At 32.6% G+C, this 17,837-nt stretch overlaps 2 protein-coding genes across 5 annotated transcripts; one reads left to right on the plus strand and one right to left on the minus strand.

Moving 5' to 3' along the window:
- The first annotated feature begins 5,490 nt into the window (after positions 1-5,490).
- On the plus strand, positions 5,491-9,456 carry LOC133676965 (putative serine/threonine-protein kinase). Of its 4 annotated transcripts, none has more exons than XM_062098789.1 (7): positions 5,491-5,722; positions 5,854-5,966; positions 6,191-6,303; positions 6,599-6,809; positions 7,265-7,502; positions 7,850-8,000; positions 8,850-9,456. In XM_062098789.1, exons 2-7 carry the CDS (start codon positions 5,885-5,887, stop codon positions 9,210-9,212), a joined length of 1,158 nt encoding a protein of 385 aa, XP_061954773.1. In that variant the 5' UTR covers positions 5,491-5,722; positions 5,854-5,884; the 3' UTR covers positions 9,213-9,456. The 4 variants fall into 4 exon arrangements, with proteins under 4 accessions (XP_061954773.1, XP_061954772.1, XP_061954774.1 ...); XM_062098788.1 differs by having other exon boundaries at positions 5,492-5,722; positions 5,848-5,966; XM_062098790.1 differs by lacking the exon at positions 6,191-6,303 and having other exon boundaries at positions 5,492-5,722; positions 5,848-5,966.
- Positions 9,457-15,076: 5,620 nt separating this feature from the next.
- Positions 15,077-17,598, minus strand: LOC133677490 (clathrin light chain 2-like). Its single transcript, XM_062099579.1, has 3 exons — positions 17,005-17,598; positions 16,768-16,921; positions 15,077-15,678 (listed from the first exon to the last, which is right to left on the minus strand). Exons 1-3 carry the CDS (start codon positions 17,265-17,267, stop codon positions 15,316-15,318), a joined length of 780 nt encoding a protein of 259 aa, XP_061955563.1. The 5' UTR covers positions 17,268-17,598; the 3' UTR covers positions 15,077-15,315.
- Positions 17,599-17,837: the final 239 nt, after the last annotated feature.

A 17,837-nucleotide genomic window follows, 5' to 3' on the forward strand; every position in this document is an offset into this window, starting at 1 on the left:
CGAACAATAGCTTTCAGACCTTATTACAAGGCCTTCTCAATGTTGGATTGATCTAAAATTTTAACACAATATAAAACAGAACCTATGAAAATATCTGATTAAATTTTAGCTCAATCCAACAATTGAATAAAAAATTATGCTTATTAGAGTAAAGTTGTGTAGTAGAAAAAATCAGCCCAAGAATCCTTGTAAGAAAAGGATTTGGAACATTGAAGGAATCATTGTCACACTTGAAAACTATATTGTTGCTCATTAAAGATTATTGTAGAACTAGAAAAGTCCCAAAATTAACTGTTGAATATACTTTTATTATTAGGACAAAAAATCATCTCCAAATAGAAAATTTATAAATCAAAAGTCAACAAATAACAAAGTTATATTTTATCTTTTCACATGTATCGTGATTCCTTGTAGAGTTCTGATTGACTTGGAAATTTTAACTCGATATATAAAAATATATCGGAAAATTCTTAATTAAATATTAGCTTGATTTAATAATGAATCAAAAGTTAAACATAAAACTGAATAATATACACAATTACTCTAAATATAAATTTTCTTATTTAACCTTTCTTGGATTCATATCAAGTTTAAAATTGAATCACTTGTGAAAGGACAGAATGTAGAAATATAAAGCTGGGAAATCTTTTGCCCGCTAGATCGTTCAACTTTCAGATTTTTTTTCCACACCAGTTATTATCCATGGAAAATCGAGTTCAACCACCCAAATCATTCCTAGTGTGTATGTGTAGAGCTGGCACCGTGGGAAGATGCTAAGAAATTAGTGAAGAAATTTGATCTGAAAGGTGTGATGTTGCCTGATTGATCATCGTATGCTACACGTACGATCAACTTCGGAGAAAACCACGGGCAAGCATGCAACTTATTTTGACTTTAAAGGATCATCAACTAAGAATGCGATACAAGGAAACCCGGTTTCTTGTTTGATTCTTGAATCCATGGCTCCATCGGGTCTTTTCTGAAGAGGCTGGAGCAGGTATAATTATATGGATATCGTCAATGCTCTGCCCTACAAGTTATATAGCTTTCTTTGTCCAGCCACCTTCCACTGTCTCCACCTCCGAAGAGGACGTTTTAAAGTATAGACTTCACAACTTTCTAACCCTAAAATATGGGTTTTTATTTAGTTTTCAAATGTTATTATATGAACATTTATAATATCAAAAGATAGCATTTAAAATTTAAAATTTAAAATTTAAAATGTCAGTGAAATTAATTTATTCTTAAATTAATTTTTATAATTAATTTTAATATTTATGACTGTTAAGATAAAATTAAATAGCTACTATTTAAATAAAATTAAATAATTTATGGGTGAAGCCTTAACTTTTGTTATAAAATAAAATATATTATACAAATAATACTATCCAAATTTCTAAAAAGGTTTGCAACTATTCCTTTTCCTCGTTGTGCTATAATACATAACTTTCCAGCCGCCTGGCTGCAGAATCTTACCATAGTATTATCCTCGTACCTCCCATGCCGATCTGCTTATGCAACCAAGGCAAAACAAAATAAGAAAAAAAGCATCCATTTTGACTATTATTCTAATCCCAGTTTGATTAACGTAAGATCATCGAAGAAACACCGACCCTAGAGAACCAGAATTATAAAAAATACTTCGCCTATTCCCAAGTATCAAGCAACACTGTCTGCATGAAGATAAATTAATAATATTGTATCCTCGTCTCCAGCCGGCGTATATCATGTATAAAATGGTGGTAAAAAGATGCATGATTTTGTGAGTTTTTTTTATTATTATTAATGTGATGTCCGAGTCAGTTTACGTGCATCTCGATTAATCTCACAGATCCTGAAGTTAACGACCATATAAATCTTCAGTAACCCTAAGATTTGTGAGATTCGAAGTAGTGATTTCTAAAAAGCAAACCTATAACTTTACTAATTAAACTATACCTCTCAAAATTAATCCACGATGAGTGTTCTTAGCGCATTGGCGAGAATCCATGGCTCAATGGTTTGAATCTTTTTCGTTGACGATTAACAGTAAACAGTGAAAATCTGGGCAATGAAAGAATTCTTAGGAGGAGTCTCTGATCTCTTTAAAAATGTTTGTTTGGGGAAAATAAAAAAATAAAAAAAAGAGTCCTGTGTACAATCAGCTATACTTGAAAAATAAAAACGTCTGGAGTTTTTGTGCTCTCATATTTTTTTTGATTTGGTATTAGTTTGAGTTTTCTCTTTTTATTATAATATTATAAAAGAAATTACAAGAGAAAATTGTTTTACTGCTTCTTTTCCTATGAATCATTACTTTGGTGATTTTTCATATCCATGTTACTGTTAAATAATATTTATATATTCTTATTTATTAAGGGTAGAATAGTATTTTTAATTTAACATATATATATATATATATATATATATATATTTTTTCTTTGTATTTAGGTTAACTTAAGCACTCATAATAAACATATTATTGAGAATTCTAACCTCTTTTTATTTTTTATTTGAATTATTTTAACATGGTATCAGAGTCTGGTTGGTCGAACCATTGTCTTGCTAATTTTATGGAATTCACTGCCCTGTAGAAATCATGTTCACCAATGTCAGAGCTACTACTGGTATCAAAATCGTTATCATCATCCACTTCATTCCCTGTAGGATGTTCTAGCACACTCAATGCATTCCTTTGAAGCTTAACTTTAGATCTATTTTTCAAAACATCAGACATGGGTTGTTTGACCTATTAAAAGATGGAGGAGGAAGATCAAGTTTTGTGCTTGCGGCTGAAGAATTAATATCTGAACCTTTATTTTGGATTCTTCAGCTTCTATAATTTGGTATTTTTGTTATGTCTCTGTAATTGTTTTGATATTTCGTCTTCTCTTCAGTTTCTGCAATTTAGTATTTGCGTTCAGTTTTTGTAATGTTTTTCGGAGTGATATTTTGTCTTCTGCTTCTGCAAAATCCAGTATTTCGACATTCCTTCAGCTTCTGCAATTTGGTATTTATGTTCTGTCACTGCAATTGTTTTGGTATTTCATCTTCTTTTCAGTTTCTGTAATTTGGTATTTGCGTTCAGTTTCTACAATGTTTTTTGGAGTGATATTTTGTCTTATGCTTCTGCAAAATCTGGTATGTCGACATTCCTTTAACTTCTACAATTTGGTATTTTTGTTCTGTCTCTGCAATTATTTTGATATTTCTTCTTCTCTTCAGTTTCTGCAATTTGGTATTTGCGTTCAGTTTCTGCAATGTTTTTTGGAGTGATATTTTGTCTTTCGCTTCTGCAAAATCTGGTATCTCGACTTTCCTTTAGCTTCTGCAATTTGGTATTTCTGTTCTGTCTCTGCAATTGTTTTGGTATTTCGTCTTCTCTTCAGTTTCTGCAATTTGGTATTTGCATTCAGTTTCTGCAATTTTTTTAGTAATATTTTGTCTTCCGCTTCTACAAAATCTGGTATTTCGACTTTCCTTCAGCTTCTGCCATGACATCTACTACCAAAGAGATTGTTTGGTTATGTTGGTTACTTGCTGATATGAGAGTTTTCTTTTCTCATTCTACTCCTATGTATTGTGACAACCAGAGTTCTATTCAAATTGCTCACAACTTGGTTTTTCATGAGCGAACTAAGCACATTGAGATCGATTGTCATCTTACTCGTCATTATCTCAACCATGACACTATTACTTTGCCTTTTGTTCCTTCTTCCTTGCAGATTGCAGATTTCTTTACCAAGACGCATTCCATCTCTCATTTTTGTTTTCTAATTGGCAAACTCTCGATGCTTGTAGCTGCCGCATCATGAGTTTGAGGGGAGATGTTAAATAATATTTATATAGTTTTATTTATTAAGGGTATAATAGTATTTTCAGTTTAACACACACACACACACACACACACACATATATTCTTTGTATTTAGGTTAACTTAAGCACTAATAATAAACATATTATTGAGAATTCTAACCTCCTTTTATGTTTGATTTGAATTATTTTAACAGTTACCATGTGGTAGAGCTAACGAATGGATTAAGCACCCTCTAGAGCACATTAACAAAAGGACCATATAATTTTTATTTTTATTTTGGAAATATTAGGTTGATATATATTTGTGCAAATAAAAATAGAAATAAAAGGATTAAACTAGTATAAAATCAACAGAAAATATCAACAATCTCCAGTATCAACCATTCAGCTCTGTAATATAGACTTTGACTCATCAAATTAAAACCATGTTTGTTTTTATGTTTAAAAAATATTTTTGAAAAAAATTAAATTTTTTTTATTTTTTCTTTTCTTCAAATTAATTTTTTTTGGGTGTTTTCAGATCATTTTGATGCGCTGATATCAAAAATATTTTATAAAAAATAAAAAATATATATTATTTTAATGCATTTCCAAATAAAAAGTATTTTGAAAAACAATCGTAACCACACTCTTAAACACAACTTACATGGTATATTGTAAGGTCTAGCGTTGCCTTTCTCAGCCTAAGAATCAATAAGAGAAAATATCAAACTTTTTTTGAGCAACTTCTAAATTATTTTATGGACATTTTATTTTCTTTGATCTAATTTAATGGGTTGACCTATGATTTGATTTTTTTTTTTGTTTAGTTTAGATATTAAAAAAAATATCAACTCATAATTTAACTGATATGATCTAAATTCAATTGACTTTTTTCTTACAAGATTTTTTAAAAACTATATCTTTTTTGAAAAAAAATTTATTGCCTCGAATTAATCTAACCTAGCCCATTACCTTGCAAGAGTCTAACTCTTTGTTCAGATTTAATGAAACATGGGACGAACAAAGGTTTGAATGCCTGGTAAGAGTTGACCAAGCGAGTCCAGCCGCGCATCATAGTTACAGGAAATTCTAGGCAATGATTATTGATTGGGAAAAAGATTTAAATGAAACGTCTCTGTCTTAATATTGTAAATTAAAACTGGGTACCAAAGAGTTTATTTTTATGTTTTAAAAATATTTTTAAAAATTTTTAATTTTTTTGTTTTTAATTTTAATTTTAAATTGTTTTAATATATTGATATTAAAATTAAAATTTTTAAAAAATATTATTTTAATACTTTAAAAAACAACGTAATTACAATATTTCAAAATTATTTTAAATTTAATACATTATTTTTTAAGAAACAACAAATTGTCCGTTGAATTTTTCTTCAGACAGACCCTGTAAAGAATTCACACAGAGAACAAAAATCTAAGGACCGACAAAAAGTCTCAATGAGGCATGGGATTGACTTCTTGTTCTATTATATGATCATGTCTGAAAAAGTTGTTTTTTGCGATTTTTATAAGTGTTATTTTGTAAAATATTTTTTTATTTAAAAATATATTAATATAATAAATTTTTATTTTTTTAAAAAAATTTATATCAAAATAATTTAAAAATATAAAAAATAATTTAAATTTCAAAAAGGACCTAACAAAAAAAAGCGCACCATTACAAATTTTTACAACAGCAGACACCAAGAGAATTGGCATGGAGGGAACTAACGACCAACTACCAAACGTGTGAAAAGGGTTCTAGCTGTCGTCTATCAACTCGGGTCGTGTTCTTTCACTATAAGAACACTTCCTCTAGAGCAATGCCCTCTCCTACTGTTTTCCCTTTGATCTTCTCCTTTCCGCCCCTTTATTTCTCTCCAACTACTTTAGCCACTTGCTGTCCTTCCACTTTCCTTCTCGCAAAATTAAATCCGGAGCCTTTCAGGTCTGGATTTTGTTTTGGGTTAATTAAGTATTGGATTTTTCATGTTTTTTTTTTACTATGGTTGAATGTAAAGTAATTATTAAAAAACAAAGAAGAAGAAATTGATAAGTTCGTTTTTGATGTAGAGACAGGGAGGGCTGGGGAGGCTTGAGCTGAGTTGCAATGAGCTGTAGCTGCTTTGGTATATCAAATTGGTTTAAAGGAAATAATCATAATGATACTCCGGGACAAGCAAACACACAAGGTAAGAAAATTGAGCGTGTTTAAGGTTTTTTTTTTTTGTATTTATGAGTGGATTAATGTGTTTAATTCGCTTTGAAGACATGATGATAATGAAATATCTTGGAATGATGATATTTGTTTAGAATTTTGGATGCTGATTTCCTTTTAATTTGGTATTCAACATATTTTCCTATTTTAGTGATTTAGTTTTTGAGGTTCTTACTTGTGTGGTTTGCCAATGGCTAGTGATTGCCACCGACAATGTAAATCTCTTCTCGTATAATTCGCTGAGATCAGCAACAAGGAATTTTCATCCATCAAATAGAATCGGTGGAGGTGGTTTCGGAGTCGTTTATAAGGTGAGCCTGCATAGGTTTAGAGTTGCATTTGTGGTTACTGCAGCAATCCTTCAGTGGAAAGCACGATTCGATGGTGGTTTAGTCATAAAGACTTTGTTTTTTTCTTTTGTTTTAGTTATGTTGGTGATGATTATATTGTTTTAGCTGCGTTTTACGCCTTTGCGGGTGCTAGAACAACCCTTTTGAGGAAACAAAAAGAGACGGAGAGCATGTTAGCAGATTCCTTCATGAATCTGCGTATTCCATAGCCTCAGCTCTTAGTTAATATTCATACAGCTTTTTTTTCTCCTTGCAGGGAGTTTTAAGAGATGGTACACCTGTGGCCATCAAGTGTCTTTCTGCAGAATCTAAACAAGGATCAGATGAGTTTGTGACGGAGATTAGAATGATATCAACTATAAAGCACCCAAACCTTGTTGAACTAGTTGGCTGCTGTGTTGAGGAAAATAATCGAATATTGGTATATCAATATATGGAAAACAACAGCATTTCTACCGCTTTACTTGGTAAATATGAAGTTATTGAAATATCTTATCTATTATGCCTATTAACTTGCTTGGTGGTCATTTGAGGGAGAGGAGGGACATTGATATGATTCAAGAGATATTACTAGTATATTGCGCCAAACCATCATTTACAAGAATGAGATTTTCTTCATAATCTGTATGAGATTTCATCTATTATAACAAGATCTTTTCACCCATGCAATATATTTTTTAATTTTGTTCATCAAACCAGAGTTATTGTTATATCATGCTACGGTAGAGTTTTCTTTAACTTGTTTAGCGAAACCACTGTAATGTTGCTCTTGATTTTGATTTGATTAGAGTTTAAATTCTTCTTCCAAGCTCTCTCTCTCTGCACTCTCTCTTATGAGAGAGTGCATGCATACACCTATATGTGCATGTGTGTTAGAGGGAGGGAGATTTTAATCATGCTAACATCCAACAACCGTCTACAGGTTCAAAAGGAAAACATGTTGCTATGGACTGGCCTACAAGAGCTGCTATTTGCATAGGTACAGCAAGTGGTCTTGCATTTCTTCATGAGGAAGCCAAACCACATATCGTCCATAGGGACATTAAGGCCAGTAATGTTCTTCTGGATGGAAACTTACTGCCTAAAATAGGGGATTTTGGGCTGGCAAAATTATTTCCAGACAATGTCACACATCTTAGTACTCGAGTGGCAGGAACAATGTAAGTGTGGTTCTTGTTGCATTTCACTTTATTGATCAGCTGTCTCTAATTTTTACTTGGTCCAAAGCTGGTGAGGAAACTTATTTCAATATGGTCCCAAATGGTTCTTGATTTGTAAGCTTTCTGATTTCACCTTGTTGTTAGGTTCATAAAGTAAAAGAGAAAGAACATGTGATGAACAGCACACATATGCCATGCCTTATGCTGTGTTCTGTTCCCTGTGCAAAAATGATTTTTTCATCATGTTTATAGAATTAGATTATTGATGCTGTCTGATAACTCTCTCTCCGTTCATCTTTTCTGCTTCCTCTTTTTCATATCAATAACCATCTTGTATGCATCTGCAGGGGATATCTCGCACCAGAGTATGCCCTCTTAGGACAACTTACAAAGAAGGCTGATGTATACAGTTTCGGGGTGCTCATACTTGAAATAATTAGTGGGAGAAGTAGCAGCAAGGCAGCATTTGGGGAGGATCTTCTGGTTTTAGTTGAATGGGTATCTTCTTAGTACAACCAACGCAATCTTTGTTTTCTATTTAATCAAGTCAATTCAAAAAATGACCAAAGGCTAATATTCAAATTTAACAACTTCACAAGATACCTTATCTCCATCTTTTTTGACTCCTCTGAAATCAATTTGAGCATTTCTCTTTATCTTTTTTATTGCAAAAGTTTATAGTCACTTTTTTCCTCAAGAGAAACAGGGTTACTGCATTCTGACGTACCCATTCATAGGAAATTTACATCAGACAGGCTCATTCAACCTCAATAGTTCTTGAATTATTTACAGTGATGGGTTGTATTTTCTTTCGTGCCATATTAGGGCACCAGCTAAAACGTCCCACCTGCCACTTGCATAAGTGGAGATTACAGTACCATCATCTACCTATTGGTTCTTGGGTTAGGTGCTTAATCTTTCATGGGACATCCCTACTTTGATAGGCTTGAATAACCAATAAAACTAGTTATTGAATAACCAATAAATAAAATCTCTTATACAATCGTAGAACCAAAATCATAAAATAGATTAGCAGTAAACAAAATTCGTGACGTGTCAAAATTAAGTATGATCGATATGATGGCCATATGATTGTATGCAATAATCTTGTTAAACACCAAATGACAGAATCTTTTCCTTGATTGTTTTTTCATTAGCGTCATGTAGATTGGAGTATGTATCCATTCCGAAGTCTTACTTGATAAGAATATTATTGTTCATCGACAAGGGCATGTTTCTGTTTAGCGATACTGAACTGTTGCTTTATAATGCCTCTTTATGATTTTTGTGTTCTTATAAATTTTTGCAGTAGACTCGGTCCTAATTTAAATTTGAACACTTCTGCAGACATGGAAACTATGGAAAGAAGAGAGACTTCTGGATATTGTCGATCCAGAAATGACTGGATATCCAGAAAATGAGGCGATACGCTTCATGAAGGTTGCACTTTTCTGTACCCAGGCAGTTGCAAACCAAAGACCCAACATGAAGCAAGTAGTGAAGATGCTCTCCAAAGATGTAAATCTTAACGAGAAAGCACTTACAGAGCCAGGGATATACAAAGCTCAAACCTCTAAGCGCTTTGGTGGTGGTAGTTCAGATGAGACATCATCTTCTCATAAAAACAAAGGCAAGCAATCACTGAACACTTCTGTAAACTCGGCCATCTTAGGTAGTGCTGACAGTATGACCCAGATGCTTCCCAGGTGATGGTTGACGAGCTGTTTTATCCACCCTGTTATACCATTTACTAGATCATCTCGACTATTTTTATCAGCGTCTAGGTACGTAGCCCTGTAGAAGCTTATAGTGGAGTAGGATTTTCTTCAAGAGGAAACAAGGGGTGTTTGTGTCTATCCTCTGTAACACATGTAGATATAACTGATCGATATATCTATTCATGTGATATAATTATGATGCATCAATTGTATAATTCCTTCTCCTTTTCTCACAATTTTTTTCCACATTTACTGCCTGGATTGGCGTGTCATGTCACGTTTGTTTCTCTTCAGGACAAGTTTTTGGCAACATTAAGAATTGATCTCTGTCCTCTAGCAGAACCAGAACTTGAATGGACTGCGTAGTATGAAAAACGTACAGGAACTTGAAGCTAATTTAACACTGCTGCAAAGATCAGCATGTGTAGCGTCTGAGAGACAAATCGAGTCGACATTACACAGAGCCAACGCCACCCTGATCCCTCCTTGGAGGCCTTGAATTTTCAATCCAGGCGGTTCGTCCAAGCTGAACCGTCAACCAGAAAGGACCCGTGAACCGCATATCCAACAAAGTCCTTAAGCCACCATCACCAGCTCACCACCTCGTTCTCCTCGTATGAATGACATGCATCAGAAACGGCGACCTTCATATACATTGCTGGTAGACATGGGAAGGCTTTTTTTATTAGTAGTCAATAGTCACATGCCCGCGCAATGCTGACGGAAAAATGCAAAAGTTAGCAATGCAATTTCAACAATCAAAAACAAATCTCATTGCGTATCAAAAATTTATTTAATAAAATAAATGAAGAATTATATATATTAGCATATGTTAAAAAAAAATTTAACGCTAACCATAGATCGAGTTAATAAATTAATAAAAAAATACATATTAAAATATATGATGGAAATAATAAAATTATTTCTTGTAAGAATAAAGTAATTTTTTTGCATAAATCCAGCTTTTTTTTATCAATATAGTTTTTCATGAAAAAAAAATATTGTTTTCCTTGATTATTAATCTAATAAGATCAAAAGCAATTAGAATTAGCAAAACAAATCAAGATTATTTGAGAAAAGGATAAAAAATATTTTTCTTTATTTAAAAACTTGTCTCATTAACTTGCTTAATTTGCTTTGCGGTTTGTGAGAATAAAAATAAAGTATTTTTAAAAAAACGAAAATCAACCCATTTGAAATAAGTAGAGAAAATCCATCCCTCCAATCTAAACCCTATTCATTTACTAACACATTTCTCGATTGATTTAGCGAAAATATATTTTTTAATTGCAATAAATGTTTTTTAAAAAAGAAAAATGCATCATGATACTAAAAGAAAACCAAAACAAAAAAACATTTAAACAACGTCTAAGTATTCTATGTGTGACTGAAGAAAAAAAATAAACATGATAAAATTATGTCAAATCTATTAAAAATTAAAAAGAAAAGCTTAAATTGAATATTTATAAACTTATTTTTTCATATTAGATATATAATAATTGAAAACAAATTGCTAATATCCTCATAAATGCTAAAAAATATTAGAGCACAAAGAAAAAATTAACATATAATAAAAGGACTTGACATTTCACTATGACAATAAATAGTAAAATGACAAGATCTTTTTCATTTTGGACATCAAAATTTTTTATTTTAATTTTTTTTAATTTCATCATCTATTATTGAATTGATTGGATATTAAACTTTATAATTTGTTTTTATTTTCTTTCTATGGAGTTAACCTGGTTTTATGACCCGAGTCGCGAGTTAGTCGTGTTGACTTGAGTTAATTTTTTGTTATTTTTTAATTAATTTTGTTCTCAACTTCATCATTTAACATTGAGTTGATTGGTAATTGGTTGTCATAATTGTTTTTTTTATTTACTTTCCATTGAATTATTACGGTCTCATGGATCCAAGTCACAAGTTTTGCAGATTAACTAAGTTGACTCAAGTTTTTTTTTCCTTTTTAATTTTTTTATTTTTTCAATTCCATCCTTCAACATCGGATTGGTTGAAAATCAGACTTTATAATATTTTTTTTATTTTTTTATATGGGGTTATCATGGGCTTATAACCTAAGTCACGAGTTAGGCAAATTAACTTGCATTTTTTTCTCTTTTTAGTTGATTTTTTTTCAATTTTATCTTTTGATATTGATTAATTAGGAATTAGGCTGCATGATTTATTTTGATTTATTTTCTATAAGATTATCTTGGTCTCATGATCTGGATCACGAGTTTGGTCGATTGACTCAAGTGGTTTTTTGTATCTTTTTTGTTTTTTTTATTTATTTATCCTTCAATATTGGGTTGATTGAGAATTAAAATCCATAATTTATTTTGATTTAATTTCTATAAGGTTATTCCAGTTTCATGACTAAGATCTGGCAGGTTGACTCAACTCATTTTTTTAATTGGATTTTGTTTTCAATTTCATCCTTCAATATGAGGTTGATTGCGATTTGAGTTTGATAAAAAATTTTATTTGATTGCTATAAGTTATCAAGGTCTTATAACTTGGATAACAGATTTGACAGGTTAACCCGAGTTAATTTTAGTAGATCTAATATGTTGTCATTTTAGTATTTAAAACAAGATGTTGTCTTGGTTTTTTTTTTTTTTGGTCAAACTACATTTTTATCGGTTGTTTGATTTATCTTTGGACTTATCAAATTAACCAATACACATCAGGTCAATCTCTATATTGTTTAAAAAAAATTTCTACTAAAAAATACATTAACAACACCTGAAAACTTTTTTATATTCAGAAAAAATTTGATCTAACCCGTAACATAACATGAAAAATGATCTAGTTGGGTACTAATTTAAATATCATGTCAAGTTCTTTTTAGTGCATTTGAATTAAATCTATTAAAAATAAAAAGAAAAAACAAAAGGAAAAGCATATGAGCCTAAGCTAAAAAAAAAAAGGTTAGACATGCATGACCTATGAGGTCAGATCCACGTAGTTAACCTTTTTTTTCTCTTACAAAGTAGATGATATGTTTTCCGCTCTTATAATTTTTTTAAAAATAAATATTAAACAATGTGTTATATGTAGTGATAGATGTCGCACCGTCTAATTTTCTAGATTTTGACCAGGTGATCATAAAATTGAGGTTTGGTTTTTAAGTCAAAAACCTATTTTTCAGGTTATTTTGACTTAAAAACACCTAAAAAACATCCTTGACTTCTCAATAAATTAATTTATCAAGTAAAAAAACCTCCAAATCAATATAAAAATACAAAATTAAACCTACAAAATATTTTTGAATCTCGATCTACTTTTTTTCCAGCAAAATAAGGATCAATCAACACCTTAATAGAACTTTTCTTATTAAATAAAACTCGTTAACACCAAAATTAATTTTTTTTATTGCTAGAAATAGACCCAACAAATAACTTTCTCTCTCTTTACCTGTTTTCGAATAATTTTCTCTTTTTTTTCAAATTAGGATAAAAAAATAAACATCATGAAATTACGATTGAAATATAAAATTACATAATTGAAAAGGTGACCATACGTGTTTTCCATGTTCTATACTTTGGTTCTCGTTTTTTAATATTTTCTTTATAGAACAAATTACAAGGAATTATTGATTAAGTTTCATAAAATGATATAATCGAAGAAGAAAAATTCATGACCAAAATTTTTTTTTAAAAAAAAAAAGCATTGCGGCTTACTATAGAAAAGGTCAATGCGTTTTAGATGTGTGCCGGCGCTCCGCAGCGGGTTGGCATTTGTATCTATATGACTAAACCTGGGGGAGATGACTTCTAAAAGACCAGGTACAAACTCTAATATCGAAAAATTGCTAGGCAAATGCAGTGGTGCGATTCCTTGTATAAAACCCAAGCTCTTGACAGTGGGATATACAACATGGTTTAATAATAAACAGCAAAAGAAAATCCATAATATAGACAGTCTACTCAGCAAGAAAAACAGCTTGAGCCTCAACATTTGCTGTGCTGTGCGTGCCTTTTTTTGTAGGGGGCGAACCATCATGGTTTGACGATCCAGCCTCATCATCCAAGGACGATGCAATTGGTGTGCTGTCTCCAAGCTCTAAACTGAAGCTGTCACCTGGAAGCAGCAGAAGATTAGGAGAAAGACTAAGTTGTGCATCCATTATTATGTGTATTTAAGTTAAGGAAGTGATGGATCCTTGGCCAATCACAAAATATGTACAGTTGGTTGAGGGGAAAAAAAGGTGCTAATGAAAAGTCAAATATATTTTTAATGGGAGTCATGGGAAGATTGGCAGCAACCAGAACCTACCAAAAGGCAGCAAGACTTTGCAGCAACCAAGAGGAAGCAACACTTGACAGCAAACTCCTTCAAAAACAACAGACAAAAGAACCTTTTGCGAAAAGCAAGATACAATTAAAGCAAGATCAGGAATAGAGAAGCCAGCTGAAGTGAAGCCAGGTAGAAGGAGTAGAGAAGGTGAGGAATCAAAGGCTATTTGTTTTGACGAAGCTCACCCAAGCTGCTTGAGTTAGCCAATCCAAAGTCTGGAGTAGCCTGCAAACCCAGTCCACAAAGAAGCCAATAACAAACAACCCAGCCAGCCTCAGCCCATTAGGAAGGCAGCCGATAAAATCCAAAAAATGAAAGAAAACCACCCCCATCAAGTCAAGTAAAGGACGCATGAAAAGTAGTAAGGATTTGCTTAGAAGTGTCTTTGGTAATTTTTTAAAGTATTTTTAATTTTAAAAAATATTTTTAATATAAGTATATCAAAATAATTTGAAAATACTAAAAAATTATTAATTTAAAGTAAAAGAAATAAAATTTTTTAAATTTTTTCAAAAATATTTTTAAAATATAAAAATGAATAGTACCTAATAAATCCTGAAGGTTAATAATTTCTAATTATTATAAAAGTAAAATAACTAAGGAAAATAAAGAAAATTCCAAATAAAAACTTCCAGAACTAATTTGAGCATTAAAACGACCTCACTTAGTAATATCTAGGTGAACACATTCACAAAATTTCATTTCAATTTAATAGGTACCCCTTGAGCCCTCAAAGATCTCGAAATAACCTCCATTCCTGATCTACATCTGCGGTGGGATGATGTTGTCAATGTCACCATCCATCAAACAAAGCAACATTCTCTAACATCAATTGACAAAGCTTATTATAAAAATGATAAAACTAAAACTTTCTAAACTCTAAAATCATTGCTAAACTGTAAAGAAAAATCTAATTTGATTCATTTTTAAAGTTAATAATTCTTACTATTCTGAAAAATAAACTAAATATCTTTATTTTTACTAGTCTATACCTAAATAAAAAAATATCTTTATCAAAAGCTTTATAATTATTTTTTTTTATTCGGGTATTCTCACATCCTTTTAAAAAGTAAAACTAGTTCGGTTAAGAATTCGTGAATATCTTTTTCAATAAAAAAGCTATATAGCCAATATAGAATCTAACAAACAAGGATTCCTAAATTAAATAAAATAAAATAACTATAAAAAAATTCTTTAACAATAACCTCTAAACCTAACCGTAACTACAATAACCTCTAAACCTAACAACAAGTAGCTGACTCCACCAGATCTATAGATCACCCTTGTAAAATTTCAACCCAATTTAATAATCAAATTAAAAATTATTTTCATTTTTATCAATAAACTCGTTTGACTCTGCAAACTTTTTCTAAAATAAAATCACAAAGAACAGCTTGTCTCGGTAAATTTCCCAGAATGAAGCAAGACATAGAATCAGCGAGAGAACATGTTGCCTTTAAACTGCTATGATTGCAAGTCTGCAGGCAAATGAGAAGCTTCCCAACACCTGCTGCCAAGCTAATCGGGATAGTCTTGAAGTTGAATAATTGGGAGTTAAGATCAACACATTACGGTAATTGCATTCGTAAAATCACACCGAAATAGTAAGCCTAGAAAATCAGCACAGAAACAAAATTTTTCTACTTGCAATACTGCTAAACGCCTAATCAACCAAGACGCTCGTTCACCTGGACCAGAATTCAGATACCATATGGTTTACAATCAGACTAGACTAGTTTTAATTACAGCTAATTACTTTTCACATAAATATTCAACAGGCAGCAGCTTCACTCTCAAGCAGCAGCTACTGCCTCAGGAGCTGTGGCGGCGGCAGTCTTTGTGGAGGCTGTACTAGGGGCGGCAACAGCAGGACCACTCTTGGCATCTTTTTTAGGTTCTGCTGGTGGTGGAGGCTTGGGCTTCATGTGGGGAGGTGGATTGTGTTTAAGGTTGAGAAGTATATGACGCATCCTTGATAGGTCAGTAGGCTTGCCAGGCTTTGGTCCCTGGATCACCACAATGGTGGGCTGCTTCTTCTCATCCTTCTTCCCCCTTTTCTCCATTGTTGGCACCTCGCGAGGAATGAGTTCTGCCGTTGCCTTCCAATAATTCTTTCCAGCTTCGGCATGGAACTTCTCCCGGTTTGCCAAAAATAACTGACATTTGTGAATGAAAATCAGATAAGAACATACCTTCACTCCAGCTACACCACCAGTGGAGGAGGCTAAGGGGGCAGAGGGAGGCCATTGCCCAAATAACAAGAAGCATTCCAAGACATTTTTCTATTTATTCAATTATGTAATTTGCATAAACCCTTATTTTAGTGTTTCATTCAATAATTAGAATTTCTGTATATAAAGTTAATTTAGATTCTAAATAATATTTTTTTTATTTTTCAAAATTCATTTTTGATGTCAACACATCTGAACCATCTAGAAACATTCAAAAAAATCAAGAACTTTGGAAACAAGCTCAGAATGTCCGGGCTTCTCCGGTGTATGCCACGATTATCAAGAAAAATCATTGTAGCCTATTTTTAATTTCTTCTTCTTTTCTAGATAGGTTCAGCCACATGACACCCTTTTTTGATTCAGATTTATTAGCGAGTTTGATTATTATTACCATAATTACAGTGATGATCAACAGATTGCAACTTGTAACAGTACGAATCAATAGGCAGTCAAGATCACTTATTTCAGACTAGCAAAACCTTAAACTGCACCTGAGAAGTTCATGCAGATCTGATTACCCATACAGATCTGATGTTTCCAAAATTTAGATCAAAGCATGAAAACACCAATGCTCTTAATTTAGCAACCAAACAACAACTTCAATAAAGCTAGCCAAAATCAAAATCAAAACCAAAACCAAAAAAATAAATGCTATGACTACATGAAAATGAATATCATTTCTCCACTAGCCATCCTAAATTTGAGAACAAAATAATTTGTGCAAATAAAAATATTGTAAAGGGCACCCCAAAGAAAAAAACATGGGATTTCTTCTAAAATCTTCTTCCAAATACTTAAATAATGCCCAGCACCATATGAATGAACATAGAGCACCCACATCATTGGATCATTTCATTCTATTTGAATCTAATGGCCCCTTTATGTTATTTTATTTAAAATAATTGGTTTAATACATTTTAAAGATACTTCGTTAGATTGTTCTAAGAAATATTGTCATGGAAATTTAAAATTATTTTAACAAAAACATGAGTTAATTGAGATGTACTCCCTCACCTTCTCCTTTTCTCTATTAGCAGCCTTATTGTTCTCTAGAGTCAGCTGTCTCTTCCTGTAAAACTCTTTTTTATACTCTTCAGCTTCCTCTACTATTTGCTTCAACATCTCCTTCTCCTTCTTCTCCTTCTCTTCCAGTCTTATAGCATTCTCTCTGCACTTGTTATGTAAGTTTTTTTATTAATAAAAAATCAAATCAAATCAAAGCAACAGCTGGCTGCATATAACTGATACTACCTACGCCACTCTCTTAAAGCGAAACCTTCCTCGGACTCCATCTCCGACGGAGGAGGCAAGATCGGTCCATCCGATATCCCGTTCTGCTCCGGGGAGAACCCGCCGTCATCGCTCACCGGCTGCGAGGAGAACAAGTCATCTCCGGTGGTGCTGTATGACTGAGAAGCGAAGACCGGCGACGAGTTACCGGTCAGCGAGTTGGCATCAAAGTTTCTAAAAGAACCGCTGTATTCTCTAGGAGACTCATCGGTGAACGATGACATGATCCTCTCTTTCCTCTTTCAGGCGTTAATTACTTCGCTTCCTTCTCTTCTTGCTTCGCTAGTTTGCTTTAAAACTCTGATCAGTGAACCAAAGAACAACCCGTACGGCGGACGCGTGTTTGGTTTCTACTCGTCAAGAAGAAAGAATCTTTTGTGTGATGAAATGATGTCCTGACGTGTGTTGGTTTGTAAGGCTGAGGTAATTGGTGATCTTTTCATGGGTCCCACAACCTTGAAAATTCGGCGGATGCGTCATTGCGTGCCTGTAGGGAGGTTCGCCGTGGAATATTATAAATAGTCCGGCGCGGCGCTTTACTTCTGTGGTTTCGCGGAATAAAACCTTCCATTGAGGCGCGCGTATTATTTAGCGGCAATGACTGATAGCTGGAATCTGGGGTCCCATTTTTGGTGGGTCCACAAGCATCTAACAACATTAATTTTTAGATAACTACAAACCAGTCCTCAACTTATGATTTATTTCACAAACCAGTCCCCAGTCTATGGAGTTTTGGTCGAAATAGCTCAACTATTAAAGAGATTTTAACAAATGGATCCTCGTTGCTGAATATT

This window comes from Populus nigra, chromosome 17 (assembly GCF_951802175.1).
Source record: "Populus nigra chromosome 17, ddPopNigr1.1, whole genome shotgun sequence".
Lineage (NCBI taxonomy): Eukaryota > Viridiplantae > Streptophyta > Magnoliopsida > Malpighiales > Salicaceae > Populus > Populus nigra.